This window comes from Lathamus discolor, chromosome 2 (assembly GCF_037157495.1).
Source record: "Lathamus discolor isolate bLatDis1 chromosome 2, bLatDis1.hap1, whole genome shotgun sequence".
In the NCBI taxonomy this organism is placed as follows: domain Eukaryota; kingdom Metazoa; phylum Chordata; class Aves; order Psittaciformes; family Psittacidae; genus Lathamus; species Lathamus discolor.
In genome coordinates, this window is record NC_088885.1 from 44,825,420 (window position 1) to 44,842,658 (window position 17,239).

General features: G+C 36.1%; 1 protein-coding gene across 2 annotated transcripts in view; it reads right to left on the minus strand.

Annotated features, from left to right (window-relative positions):
- Window positions 1-17,239, minus strand: part of KIF5B (kinesin family member 5B) — a 33,376-nt gene that overhangs the window by 8,739 nt on the left and 7,398 nt on the right. Inside the window, exons 2-16 of one of the 2 annotated variants that reach the window (XM_065666698.1) lie at window positions 15,030-15,117; window positions 13,312-13,385; window positions 12,731-12,835; window positions 12,269-12,317; window positions 11,894-11,949; window positions 11,702-11,789; window positions 10,553-10,677; window positions 9,148-9,252; window positions 8,576-8,721; window positions 6,957-7,105; window positions 5,341-5,534; window positions 4,510-4,578; window positions 3,232-3,438; window positions 1,142-1,285; window positions 387-572 (exon numbers count right to left, since the gene is read on the minus strand). In XM_065666698.1, coding sequence (XP_065522770.1) covers window positions 387-572; window positions 1,142-1,285; window positions 3,232-3,438; window positions 4,510-4,578; window positions 5,341-5,534; window positions 6,957-7,105; window positions 8,576-8,721; window positions 9,148-9,252; window positions 10,553-10,677; window positions 11,702-11,789; window positions 11,894-11,949; window positions 12,269-12,317; window positions 12,731-12,835; window positions 13,312-13,385; window positions 15,030-15,117 — 1,785 coding nt within the window. Of the gene's footprint in view, window positions 1-386; window positions 576-1,141; window positions 1,286-3,231; window positions 3,439-4,509; window positions 4,579-5,340; window positions 5,535-6,956; window positions 7,106-8,575; window positions 8,722-9,147; window positions 9,253-10,552; window positions 10,678-11,701; window positions 11,790-11,893; window positions 11,950-12,268; window positions 12,318-12,730; window positions 12,836-13,311; window positions 13,386-15,029; window positions 15,118-17,239 lie in introns of both variants that reach the window. The other variant, XM_065666697.1, reaches the window with a different exon arrangement.

The following is a 17,239-nucleotide window of genomic DNA, read 5'->3' on the forward strand; positions in this document are numbered from 1 at the left end:
GCAAGACTACTGTTACTGTGCTGTTGCCATCTCTCCCACTTCCAACTTGCTGTATTAGTAGGCAGAGTGCTCACTAGTCACTGCTTCTGTAAGACTTGTGTTTGTAAAGAAACCTGTGATGGAGAACATGTGGACCCTAATATTTAATACAAGTGCTACAAAAGTATTATCAGGCTACAGACATACTGCAGAAATTCTGACCTCCTGTCACACTATTACTCAGAAGCATTCAAATCAAAAAGAGTATTGAAAATACAGCTGAATGTATGGCTGATCACAATATACTTTGTTAGGTGTCAAAAAGAAATTGCAACTTTCTTCTTTTCCTCAGCAGGTTAATGAATTCCTAAGGACATTCAGAAAGTCTCTTGTAAAGAAACATTTACCTGTGAGATACGGAGCTGACATGCAGCTAACTCCTTTTCGTTTTCTTCCATTTTCTTATTGCTTTCAGTCTGTGTGCCTTCTAACTGCTTACAACGTTTAACCATTGTTTTTACTTCTGATTTCATTTTGCTAATGTACAGTCTTGCAACTGTGAATTCTTCATCTATCATGCCAGTTCCCTCAGGCTGCTGAAAAGTGTGGGATGACACGTTTAGAGAGATCAGATAATGAAAACAAAGGTGAGCTGAAGCAACTTTGCACCCAATACACATCCCCCACCTTGACTGACAGAGCATTTAAACACAAAAACGTAATTTTCAGATTGATTACTGAGAAGTTTGCATAAAGGTAATGAGTCATGTAAAGAGGGAAATACTGTTTACTACGGCTTTCTAACATTGCTTACATTCTTGTCCTGCAGTGATCTAGATTTAACTTATATTTCAGTTTCCTATTCTGCTACTGTAGCTCAGCATTAGGTTTCCAAGATGATACTGTTGATTATGACCACTTCATGCAGCAATTTAACAATATGAATAAAACTACTACTTCAGAAAAAAAATCATACCTGCTCTTGTCTGCTTGATACGTGAATTAAGTCACAGCATAAGCAACAGATAAGCTTATGTTCAAACCATTAACATACATCAGGCTTCCTATGGTGGTTTTTACCACACTAAAAAAACTGACCCCACATATCCATAATGTATGTGTGTAATATATGGCATTAAAAATTACACTGACTAATCCTTACCTTGACATCATTATTTCCTACTGCAATTCCTATCTCTGCAAGATCTTTCAGTAAGGAGGCCATCATTTCTGTAGCTCGTTTCTTCTGATGGTTGGTCATTTCTTTAAGTTTCTGAAGCTCTGCATCTATACTGGCTAGAGTAACCTATAGAAAGAAAGAAATTACACTTCAATAAACAAAACACGCTCTTGTTTTTAGAACTAGCTTCATATTTTTTAATTAAATATAGCAACATATGGTTGCCTACTGAAATATCCCGTTTTCATGCCTAAACCCAGGCTGGTAACGACGTATGTGAACATACCATATAGTAAAAATTTAGCAGTCTTGGAGTTACATTTCATTCAGAAGAAATACTGCTAAAAGTGCTGGAGTCAGAGACCTTCAGCTAACGAAATATAATCTTACTGCTCTGCAACAAAATTCATGTCAACATTGTTTAACAGCAGAGTTATATACAGCTAAATATTGAAGAACTGCATTTTTTTAGGCAAAAGGTACATGGATAGCAAGTCCAACACTCTTCACTGTATTTTGGTGAAGAAGAATCATATCAGCTTTTCCTGCAGCGCTTTTAATTCTCTCCTAATTTCAAATGACAAAAAGGCATCCAGTTCCAAGAATTCATAATCACTACACTTACTCTAGAGCAATTTTTCAACTCATTTGACCTGCTGTGGTTGTAACGGCTTTAGCTGAGCAGTTTGCATACTCAGAAGTTGTCTGGTATTTGTTCTCCAGTTTTAAAAACATGCCAGAAATTTTACAGCAGAAAAGTTTCAGCCAGTGATGATACCAAAGGATGACTGCTGCATGGTTTAGCTGTGACAGGCTGAGAACACAAAAATGTCTTAATTTTACTACATCTCAGAACAGCTGTTGCTTTCTTGGGGACTGAGTTACTCATGACACACAGTGGACATTAGTTGTAGTATCTAGAATCACTTGACTATCTATAAACTAATTAAAAACAACCATACAAACAACCAACACCAAGAAAAAACAAATCACACTTCAGAATGATACACACATACCACTAGCCTACTCCACCAAGTTTTAAATGCTGCTCGCAGTAAGACCAGAGACGATCTGACTTTCAGCCAACCTTCAAGTGATGTAAATTACCAATGAAGATTACACAGCTCAAAATACTTAGAAGTTTAAAGAGAAGTTCATGATCTCATGAACATCGCTTTAATGCCAGTGTTCTGTCTAGTCAAATCTTACTAACTGAAAACTGAAAGACACACTCACTAGGGAGACCCAGACTCACTCAATTTTCATCTTCAAGAACAGAGTTCAAGAAGTTTGTGCCATCACATACTCTGTCTGCAATACCAATAACTATACTGATACTTTCCAGTACTTAGAGTTTTAGAATTGTGGGTAGAGTATTAACTGTTTAAAACTGACTGAGGTCTGCCAAATAACTGGCTACCAAAACTGTCAGTAAATTCGGAACCTATGCAGGTATGTAAGGAAGCATATGGTATTCACCCTGTGTGACTGGTGCTGCATCTGTATTTTGACCAATCTTTTTGAATACATCTGCAATGTTCAGGACTACTCCTTTCAGAGGATAGACTAAACAGCCTATTTTTGAAGGCATCAAGATTAAGGTATTTTAGGTGCCATAAATGCAGCATGCAAATACACATTCCTTTCAAGAAAAGCTGTAGCATGTTCACTGCAATTTCAAGATTGGAAGGAGCAGATTCTTAAGTGAGGATTACCTCACCTGCACCAGAAAGACAAAAAAAAAAAAAAAAAAAAATGGAGTCAGATCACCTGCATGTAAATGAGAGAGTTAACTTCTGATATCTAGGATTTGTCTGAATACCCTTCAGGTCGTAAAATGCTACAGGTGCTAAAAAGATGAGAGCTATCAAGGTCAACATTCACTGCGCATTCTTCTGAAGCTTACTGGTTTTGAAAAACGGCATCCTTCACTAAAAATAAAGGAGTTTTAGACTCCAGCTCCCCTTTTTCCCCTTGTGAAAAATCTTTAAATGACTTCAAGCAAGAAATACAGGTGAGGCAAGAAAAGCTATATTGGAGACTGTCAGTAATTTCTTATGCCAATTTCATACCGATTTTTGATTGAGCTCATCACTAAGCAGTTCGTATTCCTTTGCCTTATCTTCTACTTCCTGAGACTTCTGATCATAATTGACAGCTAATTCTTCAAGGGCTTGTAAGACCTCTTTCACTTCCTCTTTAGAGGCATCATTTTCAGCCTGAAGGCGATTTAACTCTGCTTGCAGGTTGTCTTGGTCCCGTCTGGTAGATGCTAGCAGCTGCAACATTGAGAGAGATTTATTTAAAATTACAACAATGAATAACCATAAGGAAAAACCTATGTATAAGTTGAATCTTATTAATGCTTGTAGCTACTACAATAGCTTATATCTACATTTTTAGTGTCTAGCATTATGCAGTAAGGATGCCAAGGATAGGTAAAGTGAGTATCACAAACAATTAAATTTATCATCTATATTAACTATTTTCAAAATGAAAGTGATTAAAAAAATCAAGACACATATGGACAGCAACTGGAAATGCACATGCAATATTGCAAGTTCTCAAAAAAACCCATGCTACTCATGAGGCTGAAATTGTCAACAGGCTAGGGACTAAATTTTCAGCATTTTAACTACTAGATGCTCCAGAATATCTGGACAAAGGGAACAGCTGGTAAAGAGGCAGATTAATTTACTTAAATAAGATTAAACAGTAGGTCCAACTTCCCAAGTCCTCAACCCATTTTCTTCTTGCCATGCACAAAAAGATCATAATTTTATAATGTTTGTGCTAGACAGAATTATTTTTTTCTAGTATCTTGGCTAAAGGAAATGAATAGTTTCATTATTAATAGGTATTTTCCCCATTTAATTAAGTTACATCACTGACAACACGTGCAGACAAATCATTTGAATATTTTAGCAAGTATGGTCTAACATAACACATGAATACTTTGTTTTTCTTTATAGGCCATTACATTTCCTTTCTCTCTGTACAGCAACTGACCAAAAGTAAAACCTGAAATGGATTTCTTATAGTAAATCAAGGTATATTCAGTTTTGACAAACTGCTAACTTTGCATAGGGAATAAGAACTGCTGGTATCTTTGCATAAAACACTTAAAATTCCCTCAGTCTTCATGGTCAAGAAAACTGGTGTAAGTTTAGCTATTAGCACAGAGTAAGTGGGAAGAATTAACAGGCAGAGCATTCAGATAAGGAATAAGAGAGAACTATTGTACAGTAGTAAGCCATCATCCTACTCCCTGGTTATGAACTGTGACCTACTCACAACATCTCAAATTTCTTTAAAGGAAAGACAAATAAGGATGCAAGAGTGAAACTTACCTCTTCCTGATCCAACATTTGTGTTTTCAGTTTTTCTACTAGCTGGCTCTGCTGATTAATTTCTTCATCCTGCAGTTCAAGTAAGACTGTGTTCGATAAACTAACAAATACCACTCATGAAAAATAATCCAAGAGACACTAGATGTTAGACATCTAACTTTTCCATATTCTGAGACAATTACACAATTGAAAGCAATAAAAGTAAACCCTTTTGATTTCACTGGCTAATCCATTAGGTTCTTAACCTGGCACATGTCTCAACAAAGACAAAAACTCGTCAAAGACAGAGAACTCTTACACCTGTGCTTTTGCAAGTTTTCTCCAAGTTGTTCTAACTTCCAAGAAAGAATGAAGATATAACTAAAACATTCATTTCCCCTCCAAATTTAGTACCATTGCTTAAATTTAAAATTGTGTTCAAATAAAATACGTGTAATGTGGAAGGAAAAAACCTGCTGTTTTCAAATTACATATGTCCCTGCTTTCTCATTACTTTCCTTTCTGGTAAAGTATTGTTCCAAAAGTCAAGAATGTTCTACACCCAGAAAGTAGAAATACCATTCAAGATTCTCATTAGCTTTTCCTTCCTAACTTTCATTTTTATCTTTTCTTCCAATGTACTGATACTTTAGCTTTGAGGACATTATTTTAGTAGCGCCAGATAAGACAACTTTGATTTCTCTTAATCAGAGCTTCAGAACTGGAGCAGGCACTCCCAGTAAATACTTAAGTAAGCTGTACTAACAAATGGAAGACTGTCAAATTAAATATTACATAACGTAGTTCAAGATGTATTTCCAAGAGGTTTTACATTAAATAAGTATGACATACCTTGTCATCCAGTTGTTTGTACAGTTTGGCGATTTCTTCCTCACATTTTCTTCTCTCAGCATCAGTGAAATTGCCAGTTACTCCAATCGTGGTAGCTGGCTTATCATTAACAACAGTAATATCTTTGTCCACTGCAAAAGCTTCCAAGTTAGCCTTCTCCTTGTCAAACTGTTCATCAACTGGTACAGTTTCCCCTTAAAGAAACGAACATACTCAGTTTTAGTATGATCAGCCATGCAGCATCTTCCACAACATTAGCCTTGAGAAATATTACATAGTTCCTACTAACAGTACTGCTCCACATTTAACATGCAGTTGACTTCATGTGATTAGATGATAAAAACCCTACCACCAAGTCATCTCCTGCTTACCACAGAACATTTTATTTCACACAGTTATTCTGCTACGAGCTCTAAATTTCAAACTCTATCTTCTACAAAGGCACCTAACTTGCCCTGAAGACAGAAAATCCTTTCTTTTCCCTTGGTAGTCTATTTTGCTAGGTAATCACATTTACTTTTAAACTGCTTTGCTTCTAATTTCATTTTTTTTTCAGTTATACTTTTACCCATTTATATTCATTAAGCCTTTTCTGATGAGAACACTTTACTAACTTCACATAGAAAAAATACCACACGATTATCAGGGCACTTCTCTGGTAAACGAAACTAAATTCTTTAGCGCCTTATTACAAAATATTTTATGCACTCCTCTAGAGCTCATTCCAACACTCAAGTGTAGTTCTTCTAGAGTATTGACACAAGATACTGAACATTTCAGGTGTGGCCTCACACCATCTCCATAAAAGATTTTTAATAACTAACAGGAAAAAAAAACCCAAAACCAACCAAAAAGAAAGAAAAAAATAAAACCACACAAAAATCCAACATAAACCCAACCAACCAGACAGGAAGAATCAAATAAAACAGAACCCCACATCTATTAAACTTGTTTAAGTAAGCCCATTTTTCTCAGCCTTACATCAGGATATGTGCAGTTGTCTGCAAGACTGCAAGATCATTTTCTACAGCTGCCAAACTCCAGAATACATCTGTAAAAATGACCTACATTCCACCTTCCCTGAATTTAAGGCTTCATATTTAACTTGCATTTTCTCCGACACTTGAATCGATCAGAAATTAATTATTCAGAAAGAAAGAACGGGCACACATTTTGTGCTGTCAGCGCTTTTGGGGGTTTGGGTGAGTTTTTTTGCTCACTAACATGTCTGAGTTTTAAACCAGGACAAGATCTTATGATATTAATTTGAATTAGAAAAATGAACAAGAGGAAATATTTTATGCATTTGCAATTAATATCATTCTTTCTCCCCAATAATATTTTTTTTATAATGTATGTAACTCTAGCTCTGCTAGAAAACCAAGCGTTGATCAACCTAACACAAATATACTTGCAAACATTTGTGCCATTAAGTGATTATCTGAAGTTGTTCCAGTTGCAATGTAGTGAAAAATATGAAGTTCCAATGTCAACTTAATATCCTGGCTTAATATTCTTATTACTATCTTGTATGGTCCTTTTAGTACCCGGAAGACTAATTCAGTGCCTGTTGCCCTGCTTAAAGTTGGCAGAAGAAAAGCAGAATTGCTTCTTACCGTTCCGCCATCTGTTGAGTTCATTTTCTAGCCACTGTATAGTGTTACGCAGAGTCTTGTTTTTCTCTTTTTCCTTCTCATACTTTTTCTTCCACTGTTCTGCAGTGAGCTCCACATTGACACAGACTGTGTTCTTAATAGTCTTTGCTCTGCACAGAAAAAAGCAAAAAGATCTGAAACCTCATTTTTAAAAAAACGAAGTAAAGTCTATTTAATAATGTTTCTAGAGAGCACCAGTGAAAGTGCAAACATTCCCACCTCTTCCAAAAGGCTTATTTCTACTCCCTGTCAACTTACTATTCTTTCTGTTGGACTGATACAATTGCTCATTTTAACCTAAAAATCCATGAAGTTACTAGATCTCCATTAACCAAAAAGGTGTCACAAGGTAGAAAGTTCAGATGTGACTGTCTGCGTTCAATCAGGTGGATCTCATTCAAAGACATTAGGTTTGGAGATGAAACTACAGACACTAGGAACATGTATTCCTGAAGATAACATATAGGTCTTACTTTAGTGTCATACCTCACCTCAGTAATTTTTCTGTACAGTCTCCAGCTAACAAATACCCCACATGAAAGATTAGAAGGGGTAAAAAGCTTAATGACAGTCTGAAATCCACACACACCCCCACCCCCCATTACGACCCCTATAGGCACCTTTCTGCAAAGCCTCACTGGGCTTGATGACTACTAAAAGGCACATGATTTTCTGCTAAGTTATGTGATATTTACGTAGGCTTCAGTTACTACAAGCTGGGGGTTTCAATATAAATTCAACATCCCTAGAAGGTTGAATTAATACAGTAGACTAATTACAGTGCTTGAGATAGAAGAGCACTCTGTTAACTCCTGAAGAAGTCAAGAGCATGAGACGGTGAAACTACAGAGCTACAGCTGGAAGACATTTTTCAGCAGCTCATTCAAGAAATACTTAAAGGAAAGGAAAAGACCTAGACTTTAAAAGGAGACCAATAAACCTCCACTGTTGCAGAATGCAGTCGTTACTCCACACCCACTAATTACCCATATTCTGCCAGGTTTTTAAGAACTTCTGAAGTCACCTAGTCTACTTGCCATAATAAACAACTTATCCAGAAAGACCAGTAAAAAACTATGTTGTTGAACTATAGTGCTTCCACTTAGTTAGTTACACTAACAGTTATTTAGGTATACTAACATCTATAACCAGATGAACCAAGTAAAATGCTGTCAGCCTCTGTAACGTGTTCCAGTAAATTAAGTGGTTAGACCTAGTGGTCAGGAACTGGAGTATTATGATGAAACACTAATAATAGAGTGGTAAAGAAGAGATACCTAACAAAATACCCAATTTTAAATGCGTACTTATAAATTCAATTACAAATGACACAGGAATGTAGAAGTACTAGCTTAAATGGTACTGGAATGCTAGATACAGGAAACAGACCACATGATGTAATAATTTTTTTTATACAGTATAGGACAGATCACAACATTTCACCACACACACACACACAGAAGAATTACAGAAAGAAAAACACTCTGATTTGGTTTGAAAATCTTAACACTGTAACTTATTTCTCATTCTGCATTTATTTCTGAGCATAGTAAGTACAAAATACTATGTCATTTACTCACCTTTGGCCAAACAGAAGAGTAGATTTAGTTTCAGATTCATTGTATGATGATGGAGAGCAGCAAATAACAATAGTGGTTCTGCAATTACCCCCTAGTGAATCTTGAAGGATTCTGGTCATTTTGCTATCACGATATGGAACATAAGTCTATCAAGAAGATGGTTAAATGAATCAGTCACATTTTTTCAGACACATTCAATTTGTTGAAATAAGAACTAAACTTTTGTTAGGTTTAACCTCATTAGAAAGACATTAAATTCTACTTTAGTTTATAAATCATAAGAATGAACACACATGGAATGAAATAAAATTGTACTTCTAGGTCTGGTAGCTTTTTAAAACAAGAAAACTTTCAGTATGATGCTTAGGTCACTCAACATTAAATGTAACTTTACTGACCATCAGTTTCAACACAGTATAAGAGTAATGGCCGTTTGCAATGTGTTGATGCAACTGGATTACTTTCAAGGACTCCATGCGTATCTCTGAGATCAGTACAGTATTCCTGCGCAATATCACATTCAGAGATGCAAGCCTTTAACCTTGTATAAAAATACAAAAGACAATACTTACACTGCTTTCAGCCAAAGCTGAGATGACATTTCCAAGAGCAGACAATGACTTATTGATGTTCTTGGCCTCATCCAGCACAGCACCTTCTGCTCCAGTTTTACTAACCTACACAATATTGCAGTAAATTACTAAATGCATCTTCAAAAGACACCTTCTACACTCAGTATAAATCTTAAGTAATCAAGTCAGTTTCCCTGACTTTGAGGTAGTCTCAAATGCCCCATATCAAAACCCAAAAGACACACCGCCTGCTCAGAAAAACATACCAGAGTCTTTATTGGCAAGAATTTGTGAGAACAGATTTTAGAGGCTGAATCTAACCTACAAGAATGCTCTAGAAATGTACTTAGATATCAGCAGTAATGTGACAAAAATCTACCCTGACACCATTCTGTTTACCTTAGCTCTTCTGCCTCAAGGGCTAAATTTGACTTATAAACTTATAAACTCTACTATTCTCCTCAAGCTGAGCTCATGACTACAGCTAAGCAATTCTATTTGCCTATGTTTAAATCAACCCAAAACAAGGCATCAGGAAACCTCATGTATTTCAAAGAAAAAAACCCAAAACAAACCAAACCAAAACCAAACCAAACTAGGGAAACACAGAAGCAGAAGTTTGAAATAAACAGTGAAAGGAAAAAAACTACAGAGAAAGGAAACCTGCAACCCAGCCCTTTAACTTTTTTCTGACTTTTAATGCTTCTAGTTTCATACTCATTAAAGAAGAAAAAAAGACCATTACTAAGAAACACATTTCAGAAAAAACACAGGAACAGAGACAACAGTAGGCCAGAGAACAATGACGCAAGGAAAGACAACAGCAAGCAGAAAGGACTGAAAAAAACTGGAGACAAAAAGAAGAATAAACCCAGAAGCAAAGATGAAAATTAATGTCAAAAAAGCAGCTCTTAAAAAGGCTAACTGCAGTATATAAGTGATACAAGAATAAGCAAAATAGTACATCTTTCCTTCCTTGCTTTAGGTCACTGACAGAGGAAAACAAGCTGTCATTTTAAACAATGTTATTCAGAATTTCAAATTCAGAAACTTGGTACCATTACATAAAAAAATTCAGGTATTCCACATCCATAAAACTCACTCTATTCCAGTACCTGGGTAGCTGAGATACCTGTACGCTTTGCTCTCACAGATACCATTGACTGAACTCTAGCCTACTTCCCCACCCTATTCCCTATTTACAAACCCTCGCTGCAGAAATGCAGAGCCATTTAAACAGGTAGTATCTAACAGCCAACCCAGACTAGGATTCAGAAACCACATTCCAAAGTCAAAATTAAAACACATCAGGGATGACAACTGGACAATCAGTATTAATGTAAAATACTTGACTGTAAATAATAACTGAAGTTTTTTCAGAGCAGAAAAGAAAATTTAGAATTACCTTTTCACTACCTGCCAAGTCCACAAGGTAAAGCTTTCCACTTAGTTTCTGTTCTGTTTGAGTATTCTCTTGTTTTACATTAATGAGAAAAATACTATGACTTCGGGAGCTGTGTTCATTCATATCTATAATCCAAAACATATAAATAGTCAAAAATAATTGTACATTATTTTTAAAATAATTATTGAATGTATTTTAAAATGTATTATTAAAACAATGTCTCTTTCCACAGTGAAGAGAGAGATCTAAAGGTAATGAAGTGGTATAGAGTAATCTCTCAATGACAATAAAATTAGAGACAGCAAACCCAACAGTATCGTCTAATTGAGTAATAAAGATCTAGTTTCCCTTGGGCTTCTACTGATACCACATAAGCGCACTGACAAGATTTGCTAGCCTGTCAACTATGTATTTCACAATTTACTTTATCAGAATAGAAAGTACATTCACATTCTGATACCAGAATATATATATATTTTTGGTAGATTTACAATACATTTTATCCTATTCCAGTTAAAACTTGAACTAGATGGCCATAAACTTTCAGCCCTTTTTCATTTAAATGCCTACTATCCCTTCTGCTGTGAAACATGCAGAATAAACAAGACATTGAATTAAAATCTTTCTTTAAATGCAGTTTAAGCTGACTGAGAACATCTGCCTATTTCTTCTTGCTTTTAATGATAATTCCCTCACAAGCCTAAAAGGACCAGCTCTTTGATGCCACAAATGCAACTCAATATAGAATAATATCCTTTCATCCAAATTTCTGCTATTTCCTCCATTAGTCTGGTTCCCACTTCAGAACCTTACTATATAGGAGCAATGAAGTGGAAGCACAAGACTCAGTCATTCCTTAAAAGGAACATCATATTTTTCTTTTCAATCCTTAACCAAACAAACGAGAAGAAAAATCTTTTATTTTCCTGATGACTGTATATTGTTTCTTTTCCTGAATAAAGAAGCAGACACTGGAAGATTGTGAAGTTTCACAATCTCAGAGATTTCCGATAGTCAATTCAGTTGCCAAGAACTGAAGTATTTTTTGCATGCACCTCATCTTTCCTTTTTATGTCTTTTTTTTTTTTTTTTAAGGCATACCAGAAACAAGCTGATAAAGCATGAAAGGTGACGAAAGATAATACTTACTTGTAACTGCTACATGTCGGTTTGATTTTCCTTCATCTATAGTATCCATAACTTCTTCTGGACTACATACAAAACGCTCTGTGCAACCCTTTAAAAAAAAGCAAAGGGAAAACATCACCACACCAACAAGCCAGAAGTAAATGGTGTATGCTAGAGAAGCACAAGATGAAAGCATAACAGATCGATGCTCACCTTTACATAAGGAACTCTATTTTTGTCCTCATGAACAGAAAGATTGGTCTTTGAAACTGGAAGAGAAGAAGTTCTAAAGCTAAGGTATGTATGATTTCTTTGCAAAATGAATGAGCTGTGCACAGTACATATCCAAGTCACAGACATTATTTCTTAGCAACACTTTCTTGTATATACTAATATACATGAAATAACCACTACTGCAGCTTTAGCAGTATCATATAGATTACCTCCATGCTTTCCCATTTTGATGTACCCTTATTATGGATTAGCATACTGCATACCTATCTTAATACCATGATAACGTTTTTTTGCTTTTAATATCTCTCTCCAAAACAATTTGTTTTCTATGTTCAATATCGATAAAAGGCTTACCATCCAAAAGGTCCCTTATTTTATCCAAGTATATTTCAAAATATGACACCTGCAAGTGGAAAGAGGAATAAAGATACAGCATCAGAAAGCAAAATTGCTTTGCTTTTCGATCACAGGGATCCAGCACGATTACTACGATCTCCCACATAATAACACATCTAGCTCAAGCCCTTAGTGCTGAACTAAAGTACACCCTTAATAAGAAAAAATTCTGATTAAAAGCTTCAAACACTATCAGCACTGCTACAGATTATCAAGATAGCTAGCATCAGTGTTTAACAGAAATACAATTAAAATGTTCACATAATTCTTCTTTAAGAAAAGTGAGTTACATCAGAAATAATTCATATTATCACATTTCCAAATTACAGGCATTTGAAACATATATAGAACATCCATTTAACCACAGACTACATCCAGTTTCAATATAGATTAAATAAGTAATAATGAGGAAAAGTTTACCTTAATATGAAACTCAAGATTCTCATCCATAGAGTAAATGTAATTAAAAATATCTTGCACTATTCTTGGAATAATACCCATTCCATCCGGGTCATGAAGCTTCCCCTTATTAGAAAAGGATACAATAAAAATAAAACATTCATAGTGAATCCAACATCACAAACAGTATACAAAGGCAAAACAAACAGCTAATAGATAGATTAGTTTTAAAATGCTGACAGGTACAATGCAATTTACTTTATTTATAAAAGGAAGACCTGACCACCAATTTAGCCCCAGCATTTGCCAGGGGTGAAAAGAACTGCCTCACAAATCCCCTGAACTACTAAAAGTGAAAATGTACTATTAACATTACCGGTCCATTTCTTATCCTAGGGCTGAAGAAGTACAATAATTGCCATTATCAGTCCCAAAAAACCACACCATTGTGGGTATCAAAATGTTGCAATGGAAAGGGAAAGAAAATTACAAATGCAAGATGAGATCAAGCAGACATCTTTATTTTGAGAAAGATAAGACTACTGTGACAAAAAAAGAGGTAACAGTGACATGAAGAGGAAAATTATTTTAAGATTTCTTACTTCCATAGTGTGTGTCTTTCCAGACGATGTCTGCCCATAAGCAAATATTGTACCATTGTATCCCTCAAGTACATCTAAAGAGAAAGAGTATTTTCATTAGAGTTCATTTCCTTCTTCTAAAGGAAAGTAAAATGAAATAGAATGCAAGTAAGCAGTTCCTAAAATGTTCAGCAAGTTAAATCACTCAGTGTTTGGGAGCTCTGTGCTAAAGCTGGGAGGGAGGAGGGTGTTCCTCCCTACCCCTTTTAGTGCACCATTGACTGTGTTTTAGAAGCTTACTGTATAAGAAGCTTCTGTTCCTTCAACCAGAAAAATCAGGACTTCAAATTCAGGAACAAAACTGAAATCAATATAAGGCTGAACAGGCAGTCTTTGATAACTCTTAAGCACAAACCATACATAAGAACGCAGTAATATTTTCTGCCTTTGGGAAAGTTTCATCATCTAATTGTGAAGAGAATGGGCTATGCTGTAAGTTTCAAGCTGCAAACTTTTGGCCATAAGCTTATAGTTCAAATTATGAAAGAGCCAACCCAAAATTCTAGATTAAGGGGTGAGGGGCTGGTGGGTTGATTTGTTTAGGAGTCAGTTACTGTAGAATCACATCCTGCAACCAAAAATTCTGTTTTCCAAATATAACCATGAGATACTCCAAATGAGGAAGTCTTTGCCACCCCATCACACCCATCATCCATTTCTACCATCAGAGCTCATTTGCCACTTGATGCAGCATGGCCTAGAAACACTGCACAGAGAAAGAGAGATCAGATTTTAAGATGGAGAAAGGGGGCAGCATTACGACTCTTAGTTACCTCCTTGTTTTTAAGGAACAAACTTCTAATCCTAGATTACTATTTAACTCACTAAAGGGTTAAACACTTGCAGCAGCATGGATTTTACACAGTAATTCACTTTTATAATGATCAAAAGACTCCTACATTTATCTCATCTTCTCTTGTCACTAATAGTTGATATTTCAGGGGGTTCTGACAAGGCTGTGTTAAAGCTGTTTTGAAAGCTGTGTCAGTTAGAACTTAAAACTGAACTCCAGAAATTAATCAATTTTATCTTCAGGAAACAAGCTAACAGCTTACTACAGCAACATACAGTGGAATAACCTTCCTTATGATGAGACTTGATTTTTTTAAAGTTACTAGGCCAATTCAGGTTTGGAGAAACAGCACAACGTGATGTGCACAATGATAATTCACATTTAAACTTTTAATTGTGAAACTAAAAATCATACTAAAACATTCCTCAACTGTGTATTAAATAAACAAGTGTAGAAAAGACCTAGAGCATATACGTGATATAAAAAGATCTCTCTCCTCTTATAGTCCTCCAAACAAACTAAAGTGGAATGTTTTCACCCACAAATTTGGGGGGAGGGAAGTAAAAATTCATTCATAAGAATTATTTTGATTTGTTACTGACAAACTGTTCTAAACAATCTTTTGCAGAGAACTGAAAAAAAAAAAAAACCAAGACATGACAGGTAAATACTGTCAAACTTGCTTTTTCAGTCAACGAACAGTTGTTAAGATCTGGCACAATTTATCAGCTCAACTACAGGATAATTTTATAGTGCTATGATCCATGTTGACTCTTATTAAACATTCAGAGGGTAAAGGATAACAATAGACATATCAGTTTTCAACACTGAAATCCATATGAATAGGAAACATTTCCTTATTGTTAAAGTTTTTTCTTCATCTTACCTTTGACAATCTTCTTAGCACAATCATTGTATACTTGTTCCTGTGATGTGTTTGACTGGAATACTCGGTCAAATATATATGGCTTGGACTGGAAAAAAACAAACGCAGAAGAGCTATTAAAAAACCTAAACGTTAAAAGTAGAACTGGAAGGTGTTTGTTCATACAGAAGTAGCCTATACTATCTCAACCCGATCTTTTGTTTTATTTTAAGCACTTGAAGACCGCAGCAAGGAAATCAGCTTATACAGTGTTGCCTAAATCTTCACGTGCTTGCCTATAAGTAAGGTCTTAAATATATTTGCTTTCAAAGTGTTATCTAAATAGTTCTCCAAAACTACTCTGCCACATGACTTCAATTTACTTGATTTACAGGGCAAGCCAGTGCCTAGTAAATCTGTACATCTGAGAATCTGCTCTTCTCTTCTACTCTAGCAGCAGGTTTACTCTGGTCAACCCAAATTATTAAAACCAGCTCATACTACATCACATAGACTATCTTGGTAATACTTGTTAAAAACCTCGAACCAAGAAAAAACATTCAGACCATCTCTAGTCAGCACAAGAACCATTTCCCCATACATGATATGCTTAAAATAAAGCTCCATGAGCAGAAGGAAAAGGCCACTTTGGAAGAAGGAAACCTTTCATAGAAGACTCATTTTGGAGACACTGTAAGAGAATGCTCTGATATAGCTTTTGACAGGAACGTTAGATTCAGCTTTGCTTTATAGAAGAGATTTCCATAATGTAGTCAGAATCACAGAACAGTTAGGGTTGAAAAGGACCTTAAGATCATCTAGTTCCAACCCCCTACCATGGGCAGGGGCACCTTACACTAAACCATGTCACCCAAGGCTCTGTTCAACCCAGCCTTGAACATAGCCAGCGATGAAGCATTCACAACCTCCTTGGGCAACCACTCTCACAGTAAAAAACTTCTTCCTTATATCTAATCTAAACTTCCCCTGTTTAAGTTTTAACCCAATGCCCCTTGTCCTGTTGCTACAGCCCCTAATGAAGAGTCCCTCCCCAGCATCCTCACAGGCCCCCTTCAGATACTGGAAGGCTGCTATGAGGTTTCCACGCAGCCTTCTCTTCTTCAGGCTGCAAAGACCCAACCTTTTCAGCCTATCTTCATACAGGAGGTGCTCCAGCCCCCTGAACACCTTCATCTCCCTCCTCTGGACTTGTTCCAACAGTTCCATATCCTTTTTATGTTGAGGACACCAGAACTGTACACAATACTCCACATGAAGTCTCACAAAAGCAGAGCAGAGGGGCAGGACTACCTCCTTCGACCTGCTGGTCACACTCCTTTTGATGCAGGCCAGAATAGTTCTAAGCAGCTGACCATCCATTAGGATATGAATTATTACAGTCATCTTATGAAGTTCAAATTTTTGTAGCATTTTCAGAGCTTGATTTAGTAGGCAGGCAAGCAGATAGGCAAAGTTTACACAGGACCTAGGTCAGTTACCACAGCTAAACTCACTGCAACTGTTAAGTGCTCTATTTTGCCTAAATTTAATTCATTATCATCCTCCCTCAAGTATATTCTGGAACTGCCTCTCTGGCAAAGAAGCACGTATAGTTTCCATCTTTCATCCACCCACGACATTCCCTTCCCCAGCTTGACCTTCCCTTTGTCTTTTAATAATGTCTAGTGTAACACAGAAGAAAGCTTTTTAGATTCAACACATATCTATCTGCTGAGAGGGCTTGAATTCATGTGGATGAGCTCCCTCCTGGAAAAAAATAATTACAGCATTCACTGTGTAAATACACTCAAGAAACCACAAGACTCAGTAGGCAGAAACTACCCCTAAGGTGCTGAAGTTTGTCAGAATGCTTGTTTCAGAGCAGGGAAATCACAAGCCTTCTTGATTACTCATGTTAGCTTCAAATACACCTCAAATTCCTATGCTCTACAGGTAGAACTGAAGCCATCACATACACTAGTAGACAACCAATAAGTTCAAGTAAACCTGAGGTAAGAAAATGAAAGACTGAAAACATGCTACATAAAAAGGTGATTCTAGAAAAGATAACACTAGCTATACATTTTCTTTCTCACTAGCAGCTGGAGTTCCAAAAAGCTTCCAACTTCACAAATACCAATCAGCTATGCTACACACTGAAACTTCTGTATCACTAAACATTAATCAGATCTGTTTCATGCTCAAGTGCATATTTACATGCACTGAAATAA